General features: G+C 42.5%; 2 protein-coding genes across 2 annotated transcripts in view; one reads left to right on the top strand and one right to left on the bottom strand.

Moving 5' to 3' along the window:
- Positions 1-201: 201 nt before the first annotated feature.
- On the top strand, positions 202-15,278 carry pop1 (POP1 homolog, ribonuclease P/MRP subunit). Its single transcript, XM_085365022.1, has 16 exons — positions 202-285; positions 482-611; positions 2,691-2,840; positions 3,205-3,380; positions 3,513-3,770; positions 3,875-3,962; positions 4,121-4,299; positions 4,435-4,697; positions 4,819-4,912; positions 5,004-5,112; positions 5,213-5,332; positions 6,784-6,905; positions 7,017-7,208; positions 12,860-13,014; positions 13,664-13,879; positions 14,528-15,278. The coding sequence occupies exons 2-16, from the start codon at positions 485-487 to the stop codon at positions 15,222-15,224; spliced, it is 2,946 nt and encodes a 981-aa protein (XP_085221148.1). The 5' UTR covers positions 202-285; positions 482-484; the 3' UTR covers positions 15,225-15,278.
- An 834-nt stretch (positions 15,279-16,112) lies between these two features.
- The window catches only part of nipal2 (NIPA like domain containing 2), a 28,820-nt gene continuing 28,161 nt past the window's right edge, over positions 16,113-16,771 (bottom strand). Inside the window, exon 11 of the mRNA XM_085365021.1 lies at positions 16,113-16,669. Within this exon, the coding sequence (XP_085221147.1) occupies positions 16,563-16,669 (107 nt within the window). The 3' untranslated portion in view covers positions 16,113-16,562. The remainder of the gene's footprint in view (positions 16,670-16,771) is intronic.

Genomic DNA, 16,771 nt, shown 5'->3' with positions numbered 1-16,771 from the left:
ACAGATTTTAGTTCCAAAACTGGTCACTTCAGACATTTTAAAACTCAAGTAAGAGACAATAGTGACAACATATCACATAATCTTACGAAAACGTACCTTGGTTTTTATTGGATTTTTTTGTTGACGCGCGAATACTCTCCAAAGCCCCCTGAACACGTCATATCCGGAAGCAAACAAGACCAGCACCAGCGTGAGGAAACCTCACATGGTTGCTAAACGTAAAACTAGAGGGTCCCTGCAGCTGGAACAGCGTTTCTGACACACATCACACTGGGGAACCTTGAGGTAACCTTATGAAGTGTAATTCCTCTGTACGTTTGGTATAGAAATGTTTTTGCTTTGGTTTTGTTAGTTAAAACAACTCCCCAACTTTACGCCAGGTAACGTTGCTAGCAAGCCTGCGTTTTAGCTCAGCATTCAACTGTTTGGGTTAGAAGGTGCTCACATAGCGAGGTCTCAAGCGTCTTATTGTATCTTACAGAAAATGTCTGCGGCTAAAGTCAAAATGCGGGAGAAGAAGATGAGAAATCAGCCCGCCAGTGTGCAGTATCCATCTTCTTCATCTAACGTGGAGAGCAGCACACAGAATGGAGCAGACGCCCCTGGCACCGGTACTCTTGCCTTCCCTGGTTATTTCACGTAGCCTATTACATATTAAACTGGAAGAACGGCCAGCGAGTCCCCTACAGTAATGCAGAACAAAGCACACATGTGTTTTCTTCCACGTATGAAATGGATTCTTGTATAAAAATTTACTGCCAAAATAGTTAAATCGGCAGATAATATGAACCACATAAGCAGAATAAAGCCAAGGTGAACTGAACAGTTTTGCTCTCCTTGGACTGTATCATACATACTTGAAAGATAAGGTCATACATGACTGTATCTGATATAGCTATACATTAAATATCAAACACAACAGAACATTCTTCCTGTCTAAGTAAATGGATATATGTCATATCTGATATTTCTGCTACTTGCCATGCAGTGCGTCCAGAAAGTATTCACAGTGTGTCACTTGTTCCATGTGTTGTCATGGAAGACTCATGAAAACATGTTAGTTGTGCCTTATTCCAAAATGGACTAAATTGTACATGACATCTCTGATAATGACAAAGTGAAACAGCTTGCTTGAAATTCTTGCAAATCTACTAAAAACAAAGGTATAACTTGTAGATGAGTATTCACAGCCTTTGCCATGACACACAGAGTCAAGTTCAAGTGCATCCTGTTTCAACTGATCGACTGTTTTCATAGCTGATTGGAGCCCACCTGTGGTAAATTCACCACTCATCACCTGGCCAGTACCATCCCGACAGTGGAGCATGGTGGTGGCAGCATCATGCTGGGGGATGTTTGTACATGTGCAGCAGTGTACAGAGACATCCTTTATGCTGACCTGCTCCAGAGCGCTCTGGGCCTCAGACTGGGATGAAGGTTCATCTTCCAACAGGACAACAACCCTAAGCACACATCCAAGATAACAAACATAACTGATCCCCATCCAGCCTGATGGAGCTTGGGGGTCTGCAAAAAAGAATAAGAGAAACTGCCCAAAAATAGGTGTGCAGAGCTTAAACTCAAAAAGACTTGAGGCTGTAATTGCAGCCAAAGGTGCTTCAACAAAGTCCTGAGCAAAGGCTTTGAGTACTTATGTACATGTATGCATTTATAGGACTGCATCTGTCTGTGAAGGTTCTCAATCATCCAGCTCATCATAGTCTAAGGAGCCTGGAAAGAAAAGCGTCTGGACTTCTTTAAGTTTCTTGAAGACGTTTCATCTGAGAAGCTTTTTCAGTTCTAGGGTCAAATGGTGGAGAGTCCCAGATTTTAAGCCCTATGGGAGTGCCCCCCCCCCCAAGAGGGTCATTGACCCCCTATTAATCCTTTACGTAATCACATGAGCCAAGGTGTGAAAACGGGTGTGGGTCACAATCAGCCAAGGTTTTGGGTGAACCCACTGTGAAAACTAGCCCCACCCTGTCATGTGACTTACTGAGGTCAGATGACCAAGGATGTGAGTGGGCGTTAGGGCGTCTGGAAAGGGATCTCAAAACTGGATTATGGATGGCAGACAGTTGGTGTCGTAAGGCACCGCCTCTGTCCAAAGGACATCTAGAGGGCATTTCGGGCATCTAGAGGACCCCCTTGTCCATGGTCACACTTAATTTGGGACAAATCAGAGCATTTATAGTGAAATAACCTGAGTTCAGGTCTAGCACCTCCTGTTTAACATAGCTTTTTCCAATTGACATTAATAACTTTATGCAAGAATTTATTTCATGTGTAAGAGACCTTCAAGAAAATTATTACTGTTGCTTTGTTTTGTTGCACCTCTGGTAGGAGTATCTCAAGATTTTGTGAGTCTTCCCTATGGACTGTCTGTCACTTGGTTCTTATGATTTTTTTTTTTTCTTTAAAACTTTTTTTAAGTGCCCTCCAAATTTTTGTCTTTCTAGTTCCTCATCTTCCTCTGTCATGTGTTGTTCATACAGTGAATATAGGGAACATATTTTTTCCAAGGGAGGAATCCCTTCTTATTAAGGTTGTTTCTATGATGAGATTCATGTGAAAACAGAATAAACAAGAGGACAAAGATGTTAGATGCCTTATTAAGTTGGGCGAGTTTTCACGCATTTGTAGAGGCAGACCACACTTGACTCACTCTCACTTTTGTTTGACCCCGACAGGAAAAAATGCTGATCCTCTCAAAGGTGGTCTTTCGGAGGTGCACCCCGCTACAGAAAGGCAGAAGAAAACTCCCCACCAGAGCGGATGGGTCCGTGGACATCATAAAGATGGTGGTGGCTACACTAAGGAGATGCCCAAATACGTCACTGGTAAAATCTCAACATTTTTTACATCCATCCATCCATTCGCTTCCGCTTCTCCTTTTCAGGGTCGCGGGGGGCGCTGGAGCCTATCCCAGCTGTCATAGGGCGAGAGGCAGGGTACACCCTGGACAGGTCGCCAGTCTGTCGCAGGGCCAACACACAGGGACAGACAACCATTCACACTCACATTTACTCGCACATTCACACCTAGTGACAATTTGGATTATCCAATTAACCTATCCCCATATTTTACATATTAAGTTTAATTCAGAGCATAGACAGTCATGAAAGAAATGAATTGTAAAGGTATTCATGAACAGAGACCGTCCAGTGAATGACTTCCATCTCCATCTTTACCTTCCTCACTCAGCTGGAGCTTTTGCAAGGGCCAGGGCTGCAGAGGTGAGCGCCATGTTGAAAGCTGTCAGAAAGACCACAAGCAGCAGCCGTGTGTTTGAAGCTCTGCCCAAACACATGAGGAGACGAGCCATGAGCCACAACACCAAGCGGCTTCCTCACAGACTGAGAGAGGTGGCCAACAGAATGGTAAATTTCTGGACGTATTTTATTTTCAGCACTTGAATGTCTCACAAACACCTCCATACCCTTGTTTTATATACAAAGTCCTCCACTCTGAGTACCTGGGACATGTCCACTCACTTGTCCTTCCTCTGTCAGCGGGAGAAGGGCCTCCAGGCTGGCTCCAAAAAGAAGGAGCAAGCAAAGAGCAAGAGCCGCAAGGCCCGGCGGCGTCACGGAAACCTGCTGCTGGAGTTCAATCGCCGTCAGCGGAAGAACATTTGGCTAGAAACGCACATTTGGCACGCCAAGCGCTTCCACATGGTTAAAAAGTGGGGTTACTGCCTCGGGGACAGGCCCACATACAAATGCTACCGGGCTTGCTACAGAGCAATGAGCAGCCACTGCCTCCTACAGGTAACCACCTGCTGTTCACACAGACTCTGTGAATAATTTGTTTTTACGTACTGTAATGTCGCTGTCTGGAACATCAGCTTACATTTTGCATTATCTCTGCTCAGGATCTCTCTTATTACTGCTGCATAGAGCTGCAGGGGGACGAAGACAAGCTTCTAGCTGCTCTTTCACAGCTGACCAGCAAGGAAGCAGGTAAGAAATAATTGAGGTTTTCCGTTGGGCTTCTCTCTTTGCCTTCAGACAATAGTTCTGATGGCAAAAGAACCAGACGGGTTTTTATCAGCAACTCCTGCTAACTTACACATTTAGTTTAAGTAGTGTAGTTATATGCCTTTTCTTTTCTTTTCTAGGCCCTACGTTTGCTGCAGCACTGTGTCTGTCAGGAAGGAGACAGGGCAGTGTCATGGTGTACAGAGCTGGACGGTACCCCTCACAGCCCCTGGGGCCCGTCACCTTCCTCTGGAGACCCCGCACACAGGGCTCAGTGCACAGGCAGCTGTGGATCTGGGCTCATCCCACTCTTAAGCAGGTGTGACTGGTTTTAGAGGTCTGCTGGTTGTAAATTATTTTTATGGTTGGCCTTTCGAATTTTTACTTGATATTATTACATTTACAAATGACTCCAGCAGGACTGTTAATTCCATATACGGTATCCTCCTTCCAGGATCTTCTGCCTGAATTACAAACTGTGTGTCAGTGTTGTGAGGCTGTATTACCTCCGGCTGCACCAGTAGAGGTTAATCCCACCTTGGAGGCAGAGTCAGAGCCTGAAAACACACCTGAGGCCAAGCCGGTACCTGGAACCAAGAGAAAGCGTAGCTGTAAAGATGCCACTGGACCCCCTGCAAAGAAGATCCTGGGTGATGGAACAAGATTACGCTCCACCCCAGTGAGCTGGAGGTCCAGCTCAAATGGAATAGTTATAAAGTTTGTGTCATTTCAGGAACAAACCGAAGCGTTTGATTGAACGTTTATTTAGGAGATTGGATTTTACTGTAGATGTTGATGATTGTTTCATTCACTTTATTCTTTGTGTGTGTGCGTGCAGCGATCTCACAATGGAGATTGTACGCTATCGGCTGATTGGACCACAGTCCCATTCGGTGTTGGTAGACACTTTAGAAGCTGCTACAGGCTGTGATGTAAGAACTGTACTATGTTATTAACTTGAATTGTTCCCAAAAGGCATTTTTCATTTACACTTCATGCTTGAATTTGTTTTTTGTAAACAAGGAAGTGCTGAAATCCCAGACGTGCTCCCTCTGGTGGCCTCAGCACTGCTCAGATGAGGCCAAGATGACTCTGCATCAACAACAAGCTGATATCTTTAACATCCTGAAAGGTTTGTTTTTCCTCTACTTTTTAAAATCCCTGATTACTTATTTTGCTAGTTGATTGTGTGTCCAGGCTTTTCTGTCTCACCCTGACTGTCGTTCACATAGGCATCTATTCGACCGCCGAGCTCCCCTCAGGCACGGTGCTGGGTCTGACTGTGGATGACCCGAGGCTCACTTTACCAAGAAAGAGAGTTAAAGCTTTGCCTTGTGTAAAGCAGGCACAAGGTAAAATCAGATATACCAGATATGACGGTGGAGGAGGGGAAAGGGGTTTTAAAGTCGAGTACTTGTACATCTCACAGTATATCGACACTGTTGCTTCTCTCCTGCCGCAAAATCTGACATAGCAGAGAGTCAGTCTGTTGTTTCTGGTCCTGAGGTTGTTTCAGTGAGTACACATCTGGTTCTGTGCTCCGGGGAGCCTCTGCTTCGCCATGCAGATGTTCCAGGTTCGAATCCTGGCAGAACCCTGTACTCGAAACACACCCTTAGTGACTGACAACAGCTGACTTATGAGAAGATGCTTGAAAGAGGTCTGTTTTTAAAAGGGCCCTTTAGTGATTTAAATCAGATGTACCATATTCATGATCCATTCTCATTGCATAAATGGAAAAATAGAATAAAAGTCTCTTTTGTTATCTTAACATAATTATTATACTTGATATTCAATGTCTTATATCAAGCTGTTAGTTTCTAGTTTTTCTTTTATCAAATTTCAGTAGGAAGTTGATCATCAGGCATATTTCAGACTGTGAGGGAAAAGCAACAAAAAATATGTGAACATATGAATAAACAGGAAAATTCTACAATTAAAAATAGAACTGCTTGGCTAATAAATTTATGCCTTTATATTTTCCCTCAGCCTTAATGGCTTCGCAGCATCATGAGGCTGTAATAAGTGTAAATTGGGAACCTTTTATTGTTCATGTGGGTGGAGCTCTGACAAACAGGTTTGCTGTGATATCTGGGTAATATTGCTCAGTACTATTTTTCTTTGCCTCATCCTGCTTTACAGTAGGAGTACTGAGTTATTATAGAAAATGCATATTTGATGTCTAGCATCTGAACTAAGTCAGGTTTAAATCTTCATATTGGACTTTATTGACTATACAGATGACTAGACACAGTACAGATTTTCTTGTACTAGATGGGTGTTTTGCTTCTCTTTGGTAAATCGGTGGTGAAATGGGACCCACAGGGGCATAACATTATGATTGATCACTCTGTGGCCATCCCTAATCAGCTGCAACATTAAAACAACCTGCCCTGCTGTTGCCATGGTGGTGTGTGCTAGTCTGCACCGATGCTTATGTGGGTGGTATATGTTAAAGTAACATCCACATAAATTCCAGGACCCAAGGTTTCCCAGCAGAGCACTGCATTGCACCGTGATATGTTATTACTTTAACGCTCTGTGTTTTGAATTATTTTGGCAAATCAAGTTCTATTAAGGCCAAACCCAGTGTGAGAGATGCAAACATGACTTTGGCTGCATAAATGAAAACTCTGCAGATGTAACAACGTTTTTTTTGTTGTTTTGTTTTTATTAAATCATTGATAAATCACCTGCTTATCAAAATTTTAGATCATAAAGCAGAGGTCGAGGGACTCTGTCTCACCTCACATTAGTGATGCTGGTTATATAGGGGTATGCCATGTATGTGTGTTTCTTCCAGAGGTGGACGAAGAGAAGAGGCGGAAGCTGATGTTGGAGGGAGTACCAGAGCCTTGCTGTCAGAGTTTCATTTGGGAACAGTCTGTGCGAGACAATGTCACCGATAACAAGATATCTGAGCAGGTAGCTTATTCTCCCGCCACTAGCATTGTCGTCGTATCGTGCGTTAGCCTCTCCATTCCTGAAAGAGCACATGTGGCTCTTACTTGTTACACTTTCTGTTACCGCCTGCAGGAGCTGAACCGTATGAGGAGTGAGGTGCTGGTGCCAGGCTCCAGGCTGAGCCCAACTCCCCTGCAGGGTCGTGTCCCCATTCTCCTTGTTGAGCAGCCGGGCAAGCAGGTTGGGCATGAGATGAGCTCGTGGGGTGCTGGATGGGACCTGTTGCTTCCCAAAGGCTGGGGGATGGCCTTCTGGATCCCACTGGTAATACGTTTTGGAGTATTTTTTTACTTTTCCTTGGAGTGGTTTGGGTGCTTTCACACTACTTGGTTTGGTTAAATCGAATGCTGCCACGTTTACTTATTTGCTGTGTTGTTGGGTTGATGTACTGTGAACTCATATAGTGAGTTTTAGTTTGCTTCACAGTGCACTGTGGTGTGGTTTATTTCTTGTTACAGTGGAGGTTTCAAGAAGAAAATAAAAGACAGATCTGAATGTTTGAAAGTGTTTTGGAAAAATTCTGTAAAGATGAGATGAAAAATACTCAAAGGATAAATTCAAATGGTTTATTTAGATAAGTTGAAAAAAAAGTTAAACAAGCAAGTAAATGAAGAAACAAGGTAGAGGAGAGAAAACCCCAACAATCCCCTCTGAGCAAGCACTTGGCGACAGTGGGGAGGAAAAACTGCCTTTAAACGGGCAGGAACCAGGAGTGGACAGTCAACTGCTGGGACTGGTTGGGGGGGTTAACAGAGGTGGAGCAAGACGAGGCTACATCAGGTGAGGAAGCAGTAGCGTCTCTCCTCCGGAACAAGTGGAACCATTTTTTCTTTTTTTTCAGGCACTTTTCCACGAGCGCTTTTTTTCTCCAGGATGAGATTTCTCAACTCATCAATTGTTTCTGTGTTTTGCTTTTCAAGTCTCTCACATCTTTGTTCCACCTCTTCTAATGTTGCTTGTTGTTCTTCAAGCTTGTCTTGGAGTTGTTTGGATGTTGCCTCCTGTATCAGCTTGTCCTTGTGCATGTCTGCATTTCTCTGTTGCACTTCTTTGTGCTTGTCTTCTAACTGCTCGTTTCTTTTCTGGATTTCTTGGAGCGTGAGCTGCAGGTCTTCATGTATTTTGTCTTGTTGTTCTTTTTGTGCCTGCATTTGAGTGTTTTCACGCTTCAAGTTATTATATTCCACCAAAATCACCTTAACGAGCTCTGAGTTGTTTCTCGCATTTTGCTCGATCCTTTGCTGCATCTGTGAGCAGCGTTTCTCCAGTTTGTCCTTTTCTTCTTCCGCTTTAGTTGCTTTGTCCTCCAGCTGATTACAAAACTCTTGCAGTTTTAGACTGTATCTTATCAGTCATCGTTTTCTTGTCTTGGAGCTGGTTGGTCATTTCTTTTAGTTCTGCACTCTTTTGCCTGTTTTCTTTAATGAGGTGCACAATCTGCTCTCGGGTTTGAGCAAACTTGATTCCCCAGCCCTCATTAATAATTTTTATGTCCGGCTGGCGCTGTTGTCTGTCTTCCAGCTCTTTACTTTGGGCTTCCATTCGTCTACACTTGTTCTCCAGTTGAAGTTTCTCTTCTTCAATTTGTTGCATTTTTTTCTGGAGAAGGTAGTTTTCTTTCCTACTCTCCTCTAACGCCCTTTGGAAGGATGACACGCCATTTGGGGAAATTGGCCGGCCACGCCAGGAAGGAGAGGCGGCGTAATCTTTTTGAATTGGTTGTTTTTTGTTTTTTTTTTCTTGGAAACATGTTCGAGTTTCAATACGATGACTTTGTTTCTGTGGTGAACGTTTGTAGGCTGCAAACACAGATGCTGCTAAAACGAACTAAAACTTGCTGTTTCTCACCCCTACATAAGGAAACGCATCAAAGGACCTAAGATTCTTAAGATCTCCCTATGACATCATCACTAGGGATGGGTACCGGTGTCCGGTTCTGTCATAAACGGTAGTAACCAGACCGAAAAGCAGCGCACATTTCGGTGCTTTATTTCGGTGTTTTTTCTTCCTGAGATGTCATACACTTTAGATTCTAGCCAATCATTTTACGTTTCCGAGGATAGTAGGCGGGCCCAGGTATGTACGTTCTTTTAGAGCAGAGCTACAGATTAAAAATGCCCAAGGCGAAGCGGTCAAAAGTCTGGCTGTACTTCACAGCAAAAGATGCAAACTCAGCAGCCTGCAACAAGTGCTTTAAGCTGATACTGTGATACTGTGCAAAGGAGGTAACACCTCAAATCCGATGAAACACCTGGCGACGCATAGCGGGTTTTTTTAAAAGCCGAGAAATGCGCCGTATTTGATAGCTTGCTGCGAGACCTCACACCGTGCACATCTACTGTGCGTGGGTTGCCTGTTATCAGACCTGGAGTTTGCAACATCCCCCAAAAACCCGAAGAGTAGAGTCCTGGCCCCTAGCCCTGCCAGTGTAGCAGCAGCAGCCGTTCTTCTCTGCGTGAGTAGCTTAATGTTGTTCGTGTGTAATTTACGTTGAGTAGGCTAACCACGTTATTACGTTAATGCATGTAAGGTGAACTAGCAAACATCATCATAGCTACATACGGCTGTCTTCTTGTTTGATGGCAGATATTCCCTTCACCCTGGCCAAAAAGGCTAAAATGACCAAAGAAAAAGTGGAAAACAGTTAAACATGAGAGGTTTTTGGACAAAGTTTGTGTTCTCCATTCTTTAAGCACCGGTTTGAGCACCGTTTAAGCACCGGCACCGTTTCAAAAATACCGGTTTGGCACCGGTATCGGATAAAACCTAAATGATACCCACCCCTAATCATCACTCCCTAAGCCAATGAGATTGTCACAAGACATTTTGGAATGGGGTATTTTTTTAAAACTGTTTTTTAAACTGTTTTCAAACTTAACTTAAAATTTCAGTGTTTCCTAGTTGTGGACTATTGGTTAGTCCAGCCGATTATGAAATTAATTGTCACAAACATCCCTAATATTATATAACAGACAACAGAAAACAAGACAGTTTTTTTTTTTTCTATGCAATAGAGCTATAATAAAAGTTATTTTAAATTATCCTACTTTTTATAAAAGAGAACATTTATTAAAGAATATGTATTTAATTAAAAAACTCTGTTCATCTAAAGCAGGGGTCAGCAACCTTTAAGACCCAAAGAGCCGAAGATCCATAATTGGCCTATCTGGGGTTGAAAGTCTCGATAAATGCACGGCGTTTCACCGAGTACACCGGCTTCCGCGAGTGTGACGCTTACTTTGAGCTATGAAAAAATAACAAAATATAATTTTATTTGTATATTGCAAAATCACAATAATCTTCCAATTTAGAACTACAAGTTTAAAAAAAAAAAAAAGAACTAACATAAATAAAATACACTTCAGCTAAATACTAATTTATTTTCCCAAACCACGCGGAGCCGCACTATAAGGACTAAAGAGCCGCCCCCTGATCTAAAGGGTATAACAAAAAGGGGGAGCTTCCTGCTCGAAAATGAAATGTCCCCACTGGGCGATCGTGGCTCACGAGTTAGCCTTGTAATCGGAAGGTTGCCGATTCGAGTCCCGGCTTGGACAGTCTCGGTCGTTGTGTCCTTGGGCAAGACACTTCACCCGTTGCCTACTGGTGGTGGTCAGAGGGCCCGGTGGCGCCAGTATCCGGCAGCCTCGCCTCTGTCAGTGCGCCCCAGGGTGGCTGTAGCTATAGCTACATAGCTGTAGCTATAGCTACAGCTATGTAGCTTGCCATCACCAGTGTGTGAATGTGTGTGTGAATGGGTGGATGACTGAACGTGTAAAGCACTTTGGGGCTCTTAGGGACTGAGTAAAGCGCTATACAAATACAGGCCATTTACCATTTTTCTGGGCGTGGGTGCTTAACTAGTTAAAAAGAACAAAAAAACAAACAAACATCTGTCTCCTATTTTTTTTATGTCACACAGGAAAGAAGCTTCAATATCTGATGAGAAGACATTAATTTGTTGGTGTTTGTGGTGTTTGGTGCAGTTTTCTTGTTTTCTGGGTTGTTTATTTACAGTGGAGATGAAGATCTCGAACAAGTTGATTTGTTCACATTTGCACATCTTAATTTTTAAGAGGAATGTGATTTTTGAGTTTGTGCACTATATGCATGTAAGGCAACCGTTTCCTCTTTCACTATTTTTGTGTGCTGCATTTTTCTCTTTTAACAAAAGGGGGACAAAAGACATTTAAGTCGACCTAAGATGATTTGTTTAAATTTTTACAAGGTCTTACTGAGGTGATGCAAAGTGAAACATGCTTTCTTCTTTTTTGGTAATGTGCTGGAAAAGCTTGAAAATTGACCTGGAATGTGCTTAAAAAGTGCTTGAATTTGACCCTGAAAAATGTGTATGAACCCTGAGTGGGGCAAAAGCAGATACAGTGGGGGGAATGATTATTTGATCCCATACTGAATTTGTAGCTTTGCTCTCTTTGCTGTTCCTCCACAGCTGAAAAACACTTATGGGATTTTGTCATCACCCTGCGCCGTGGCCAGTGTGGATCCGATAAATTGATACCATTAAAATCTTGGACAAGTTCGAATATGGCTCATCTTGACCTCAAGTTCAGAGGTCAAGTTTTCTGACAATCTTGTGAATGTGGTAACTTGACAACAAGGCCACATAGGATCTAAAATTGATACCATAGTTGTGTCTTCTAGGTACTAGCAGTTTTTATGGAAGTTTAATTTTAATGGAGGGAGATCAACCAAAAATCAAGAATAAATGCATTACATATGTTATAAATTGATTTACATGTCATTGAGTGAAATGGTATTTGATCCAGAATTCTGGCATAAAAATCATGGATGAAAACGGCTAAAGGATGGGTCTTCCAGCATGACCATTACCCAAACGTGGCTAAAAAAGAAGCTCATTAAGATCACAGCTAACCAGTTCTCAATCCTCAATATGAAGTCTGTGGAGGGAGCGTATGCTTTGAGTTACCAAGAATCAGCCAAGAAATGTAAAGCATTTAGAGCTGCTGTAAAGATGAGTGCAAACCTAGTAAGCAAGTTCTGTTTTACTTCACATCTATTTCACTCGTAAATCAGTAAAACGGTGCATAACTTTTGTAATTTATTTCCTCTGGATTTTGGTTCATGTTCCAACTCTCTCCATGAAAATAAAGGCTGTTAATTTCTTTGTAATTAAACTAACTTACAGTTTCTGCAGGAGATCAAATGACCATTTCCCCCTTTGTGTATGATAAAATCAAAAAACTATAGAATAGAAAAATACATCTGCTTGTCAGCTGTTCAAGAAATGATCTTATAATTAGCCTGTTTTAAAAAAAAATAAAAATACAATAAAGGGTCACTTGGTAACTATATTTCCACTTTACTTGTTTGCCATCAAGTTGTTGTGGACTGTAAGCTCTGAGAGTTAATAATCAGTTGTTTTTCCTTGAATCCTGACTCCACAGAACATACATGTGCACATTAGAAGCAGAAACATTTAATAATGGTCACTTCTTCTTTTTCTTGTTTGTCTGTTGGTTTGCAGATGAAAAATGTAACAATGTATCTTTTTCTTGGTTTAACCCCCCCAAATAACCTAAACTGCATGAAAGGAAGCACACTTGACATGTCGATAACACCACCTTCATCTGATAACCTACTACCCAACTGCTTAAGGCTGGATCACCTAGACTGGTTGCAAATAAGCCAGATGGTGATATCAGAGATTCTCAGGCTTTCACTTTATATTTGCTTCCTCATTTTATTGAAAATGTAGAGTGATGTTGGTAAGATATGCTATAATACTGTAGGGCCTTTACCTTACAAAATGAAGCATCTTGAGGTGACTGTTGTGCTATATAAATAAAGTTGAATTGACTGAAGCCCTCAGATTTGCTTTACCTCTGAAGTCAGCTAAAAATCCATCTCTTCTGTGTCGTTTCTCCCTCCTGCAGGTGTACAGAGGAGTTCGCATAGGTGGACTCAATATGAGTCTGAAACACTCTCAAAACAAAGCAGCGCCTCACTTTCCCCGTGATTATCCAGACTGCCCCGCAGGCATGCGTTTTCAGGAGGAGCAGGAGGCCGAGCTGCTGAACAAGTTTAAAAGGTCAGCTGGATACTGAGTAGGGAAGGAAGAAAAATATTAATGCAGTGTGTGATTAATTTTTATCAAACATGGTGAGGTCCGTTTTCAGTGGGGACGTTTTGTCCTGCCAAAGCTTTTGTGTATCTTGTAATATTATTCTGGCGTCTAACTACTATGTCAGCCTGCAGACAGAAAACAGAATCTTAAGAACTTGCCCAGAATCTCAAAGTCGTTTATACATGTTGGATATGTTTCTCCAATTTGTTTTAATTAACTGCTGGCAACGTTAAAAGCAATCTTTCAAATGTGATGGTAAAATATTTTTAGTTACATAAACATTAGCTGAGGTGATAATGAGACTTTATTGGAACTAAAAACTCTTCGCCGTGTTCTGTTTTTAGTGTAAAGTCATAAACGGGGGTAATAATATTCATAATCTACAGCCTGAGTGGTGAGATCAGCAGTAGATTAGAGGTTTTGATAAGAGGAAGCACTCCAAAGATGTGACCCAGTTAATTTTCATAATGCGGCTCTCTGTCGCCATGCAGATGAGATGCTAATAAAGTCGCTTGTCCCCTTCTATCCACTGCTCGACACTTGTGATGTCTTGCATAAATTGGCAAGGTTGCCCAATGGTTTGACAAGGTTTGCCCTTTTGACCTCTCCGTAGGCATCCACCCGCCAAGAGGACCAATTACATTAAGCATGGCTGTGTGGCTCCTTTCTGTTGCCCTTGGCAACAGCTGGCAGAGGAGTGGGAGATCATCGTGCGGGAAGGAGGCACCCAGACACGAACCACAGCGCAGGCTGACGCTGTGACCGAGGAGAGGACATCACAACAGGCGATCAGCATAACAAAACCTCCGAGCCGATTCACTGTACTGAGGTACATGTTTTAAACGTTTGTGGTGTTCTTTTCTTAGAGTGAAGATAAACTTTTATCAGTACTGACGTGTACACTAACATACACGCACTGGTGCTCCCAAAGTGCCTTTATCACACACGTCTAAATCGCACTTTTAGAAATATTAATGCAGCAGACTTTTTAGAGTCCCTTGAGATTAATGTGCTGTGTTTTTGGGAGGCCGTGGACTCCAATCATCTCTTTCCTCCTCTTTGTATTTTTTATTAAGAGACACAATCGCTGCTTTTGACAGCTTTGATGCATGCTGCTTCTCCAGTCTTACCCCCCTTTCATCATAATGTCCCCGATGAGAATACCCAAAGTACATCCAGCCTTAAATTGCTGCAATACATCACTGTGATTAGTGGAGGGGAAAAGTAGCATCTATCCTCATAAAACCATCACATAAGCTTTGAGTAATGACTGACTTTATGGGAAAAAAATTGGATTGATTTTCACCGTCCATTGGCTCCCTTTTTGTTTTCAACATTAGGCATTAAAAATGTTCTCCAACAAAATTTGGTCTATGAGGATGGCTAATGGGGCCAATGAAAATGCTACTTTTCCTTTTAGTATTAATCACCTGATTTAAATGGGGCTTTTTAAACAAATTTCTTTTTTGCTTCCTAGGAACAGAAAGGCTTTGAAGCTGCTTTCTGCCTGGTGCAGACCCACAACATCCAAAGGTCAGAGGCCATGCCGTGTTGGCGAGCTACCGCCTATCAGCTGTGAAGCTGTGACGTCGTTCCTGTCAGCACATGCGATGAGTCTGGTGTGGGTGCATGTGTCGCTGCCGTCAAAGGGCAAACCGGAGTACCATGCCATGTTATGCGTGCCAACTCCAGATGACCTAAAGGCGCTAGGAAATCGACAAGGAACTGGCGGTCCTCAGGAGCCACCACACAGAGACCACTTTAAAGGCAGAATTAAACGCAGAAAAAAGGACCCTAAGAAGGCTGCAACACCCTCTGTAACTCCTGATAAGCCTGATGGCAAGAAGGCAGACCTCATCTTTGCTTCTGACTTAGACACCAACGCATCCAAAGACCCTAAATCCTTCTCGGAGTCTTCCTCAGACCTCGTCCTAGGGCTGTGGCCGGATCCTCTGCCCAGTGTTGCCTCTCACTGCTCCCGGGTGACCGTGGGCTGGGTCACTCAGGGTGACTTCTCCATGTCTGCAGGCTGCGGGGAGGCTCTTGGATTTGTGAGCGTTGCTGGGCTCCTTAATACACTCCTCAATCAGACCTGCGAACACAAAGGAAAGCTGCTGCTTCGGAACCCCACCTCCTTGCACTACCGCTTTGCTAAGATCAACATAGAGGTCTGAGGTCTGTTTTAGTCTATGCAAGTTAATGCCAAGAGTTCAGTAAATTGTTTGATGTTTCATTTGTTCAGTGATTTGATGGAATCTGTGTGCCTTGACTGAAGATTTATTGACTTGCATGGCATCACAACAAGCAACTAATTGACTTTTTAGTTGAGTATAGTATACTCTGAGATACATCTTTACCTTTTGTTTTACTTAGTTAAATCAATAATCTGTAAAAGAATCGGTTGAATACTGTAAATGAATGAGAGCCTTGGTTTGTCTCAGAAAGATTAAAACTTTAAGTTTGGGTTTCCTGAATGAATGGATTTGATGAGTTATGTTACAGACTTTGTGTTTAAGAGGGTGTTTGCAGCTTCCATTGCATTGAAGAGGTTTTGAGTATATGCTATGAAATAGGCGTACTATACTGAACAGAACTGCTGTTGTGGGAAACCACAGCCATTAACCTACAATCAACATAAGTGCTCAGAACAACTGATGCTTTAACATTCATTCTTTTTATAGTCACACTGGCAGGAAAAGCAGTTTCCTGCACATCCCATAATATGTAGGTGGAAGATAAGAGCATAGTTGCTTGGCAACATTAAAGTTTAGTATGTAGTTCGAGGTGAACATTATTGCTTTTATTGGTAACAGATTTTCGGAGCGATGCCTCGGTGCGAGCCACTTTATTGTGACAGAAGATTTTAAAAACATGGCTCCTGAAGCACTTTTTTTTTTTTTCTCTCCCCATTTTAAAATTAGGCCATGTCAGATCAACATGGCACAAACTGGGCTGGCTAGTCTTCTTGGGAGTCCCTCCCCCACCATTAGAGGGCAGTAGTGCACTTATTTTTCTGTAACAAATGAAACCCTCAGACCACAGGAACACTTTTTTTTGTCCTTATTTATTTACACACAACACAGAGCGGTTTATTCAGCTCATTGACATATAACCTTATGTTATATTGATAGGCTCGGTCAGAGTGCCCTCCTGGACCTTTTTGTTCAACCACTACTCTCCTCACAATTAAAAATTGTTGCTTGTGAACAATCTAATATTGACCTTTCATCCTGAGGTGTTTCCTTATGTTGGAGTGACTCCTCTTGAGGTATTTCTGATACCTGTGTGGGAAATGATGCTCAGACACAAATAGATATTTTACCTAATGAGAGGTACTTAATAGTTGGAGCATAAAATGTAAAATCAATATGGCCACCAGTTCTGATGCTCAGCTGGCACTGGTTTTAACTGATGGCCATCATTTCTTTCTATAAACACATTTTAAATGAACCAAGAAGAGAGACGCACACACAAACGCATCAAAATGACAGTCTCAACAGATGGAGCTGGGCCTATGAATCGTCTGTTTGGCCCGATCTGTTGCACATAAGTTTGGCTGCCAGTGATCCGTATGTTGTAGTCTTTGCCTCAGGCTGAACTTTGTCTGTGTGCCTTCTCCCTGTGAATATGGACAGTGCAGCTCATTAGATGGAGTCTGCTGCCCGGGTGGCAGACAATAGCAGCTGGGTGATTCCAGGATCACTGCCACTAGATATAATTC

This window comes from Diplotaxodon limnothrissa, linkage group LG11, assembly GCF_057381915.1.
Source record: "Diplotaxodon limnothrissa isolate DT_005_m linkage group LG11, D_limnothrissa_male_GT1.1, whole genome shotgun sequence".
NCBI lineage: Eukaryota > Metazoa > Chordata > Actinopteri > Cichliformes > Cichlidae > Diplotaxodon > Diplotaxodon limnothrissa.
This window is presented reverse-complemented; position numbering and strand designations above follow the sequence as displayed.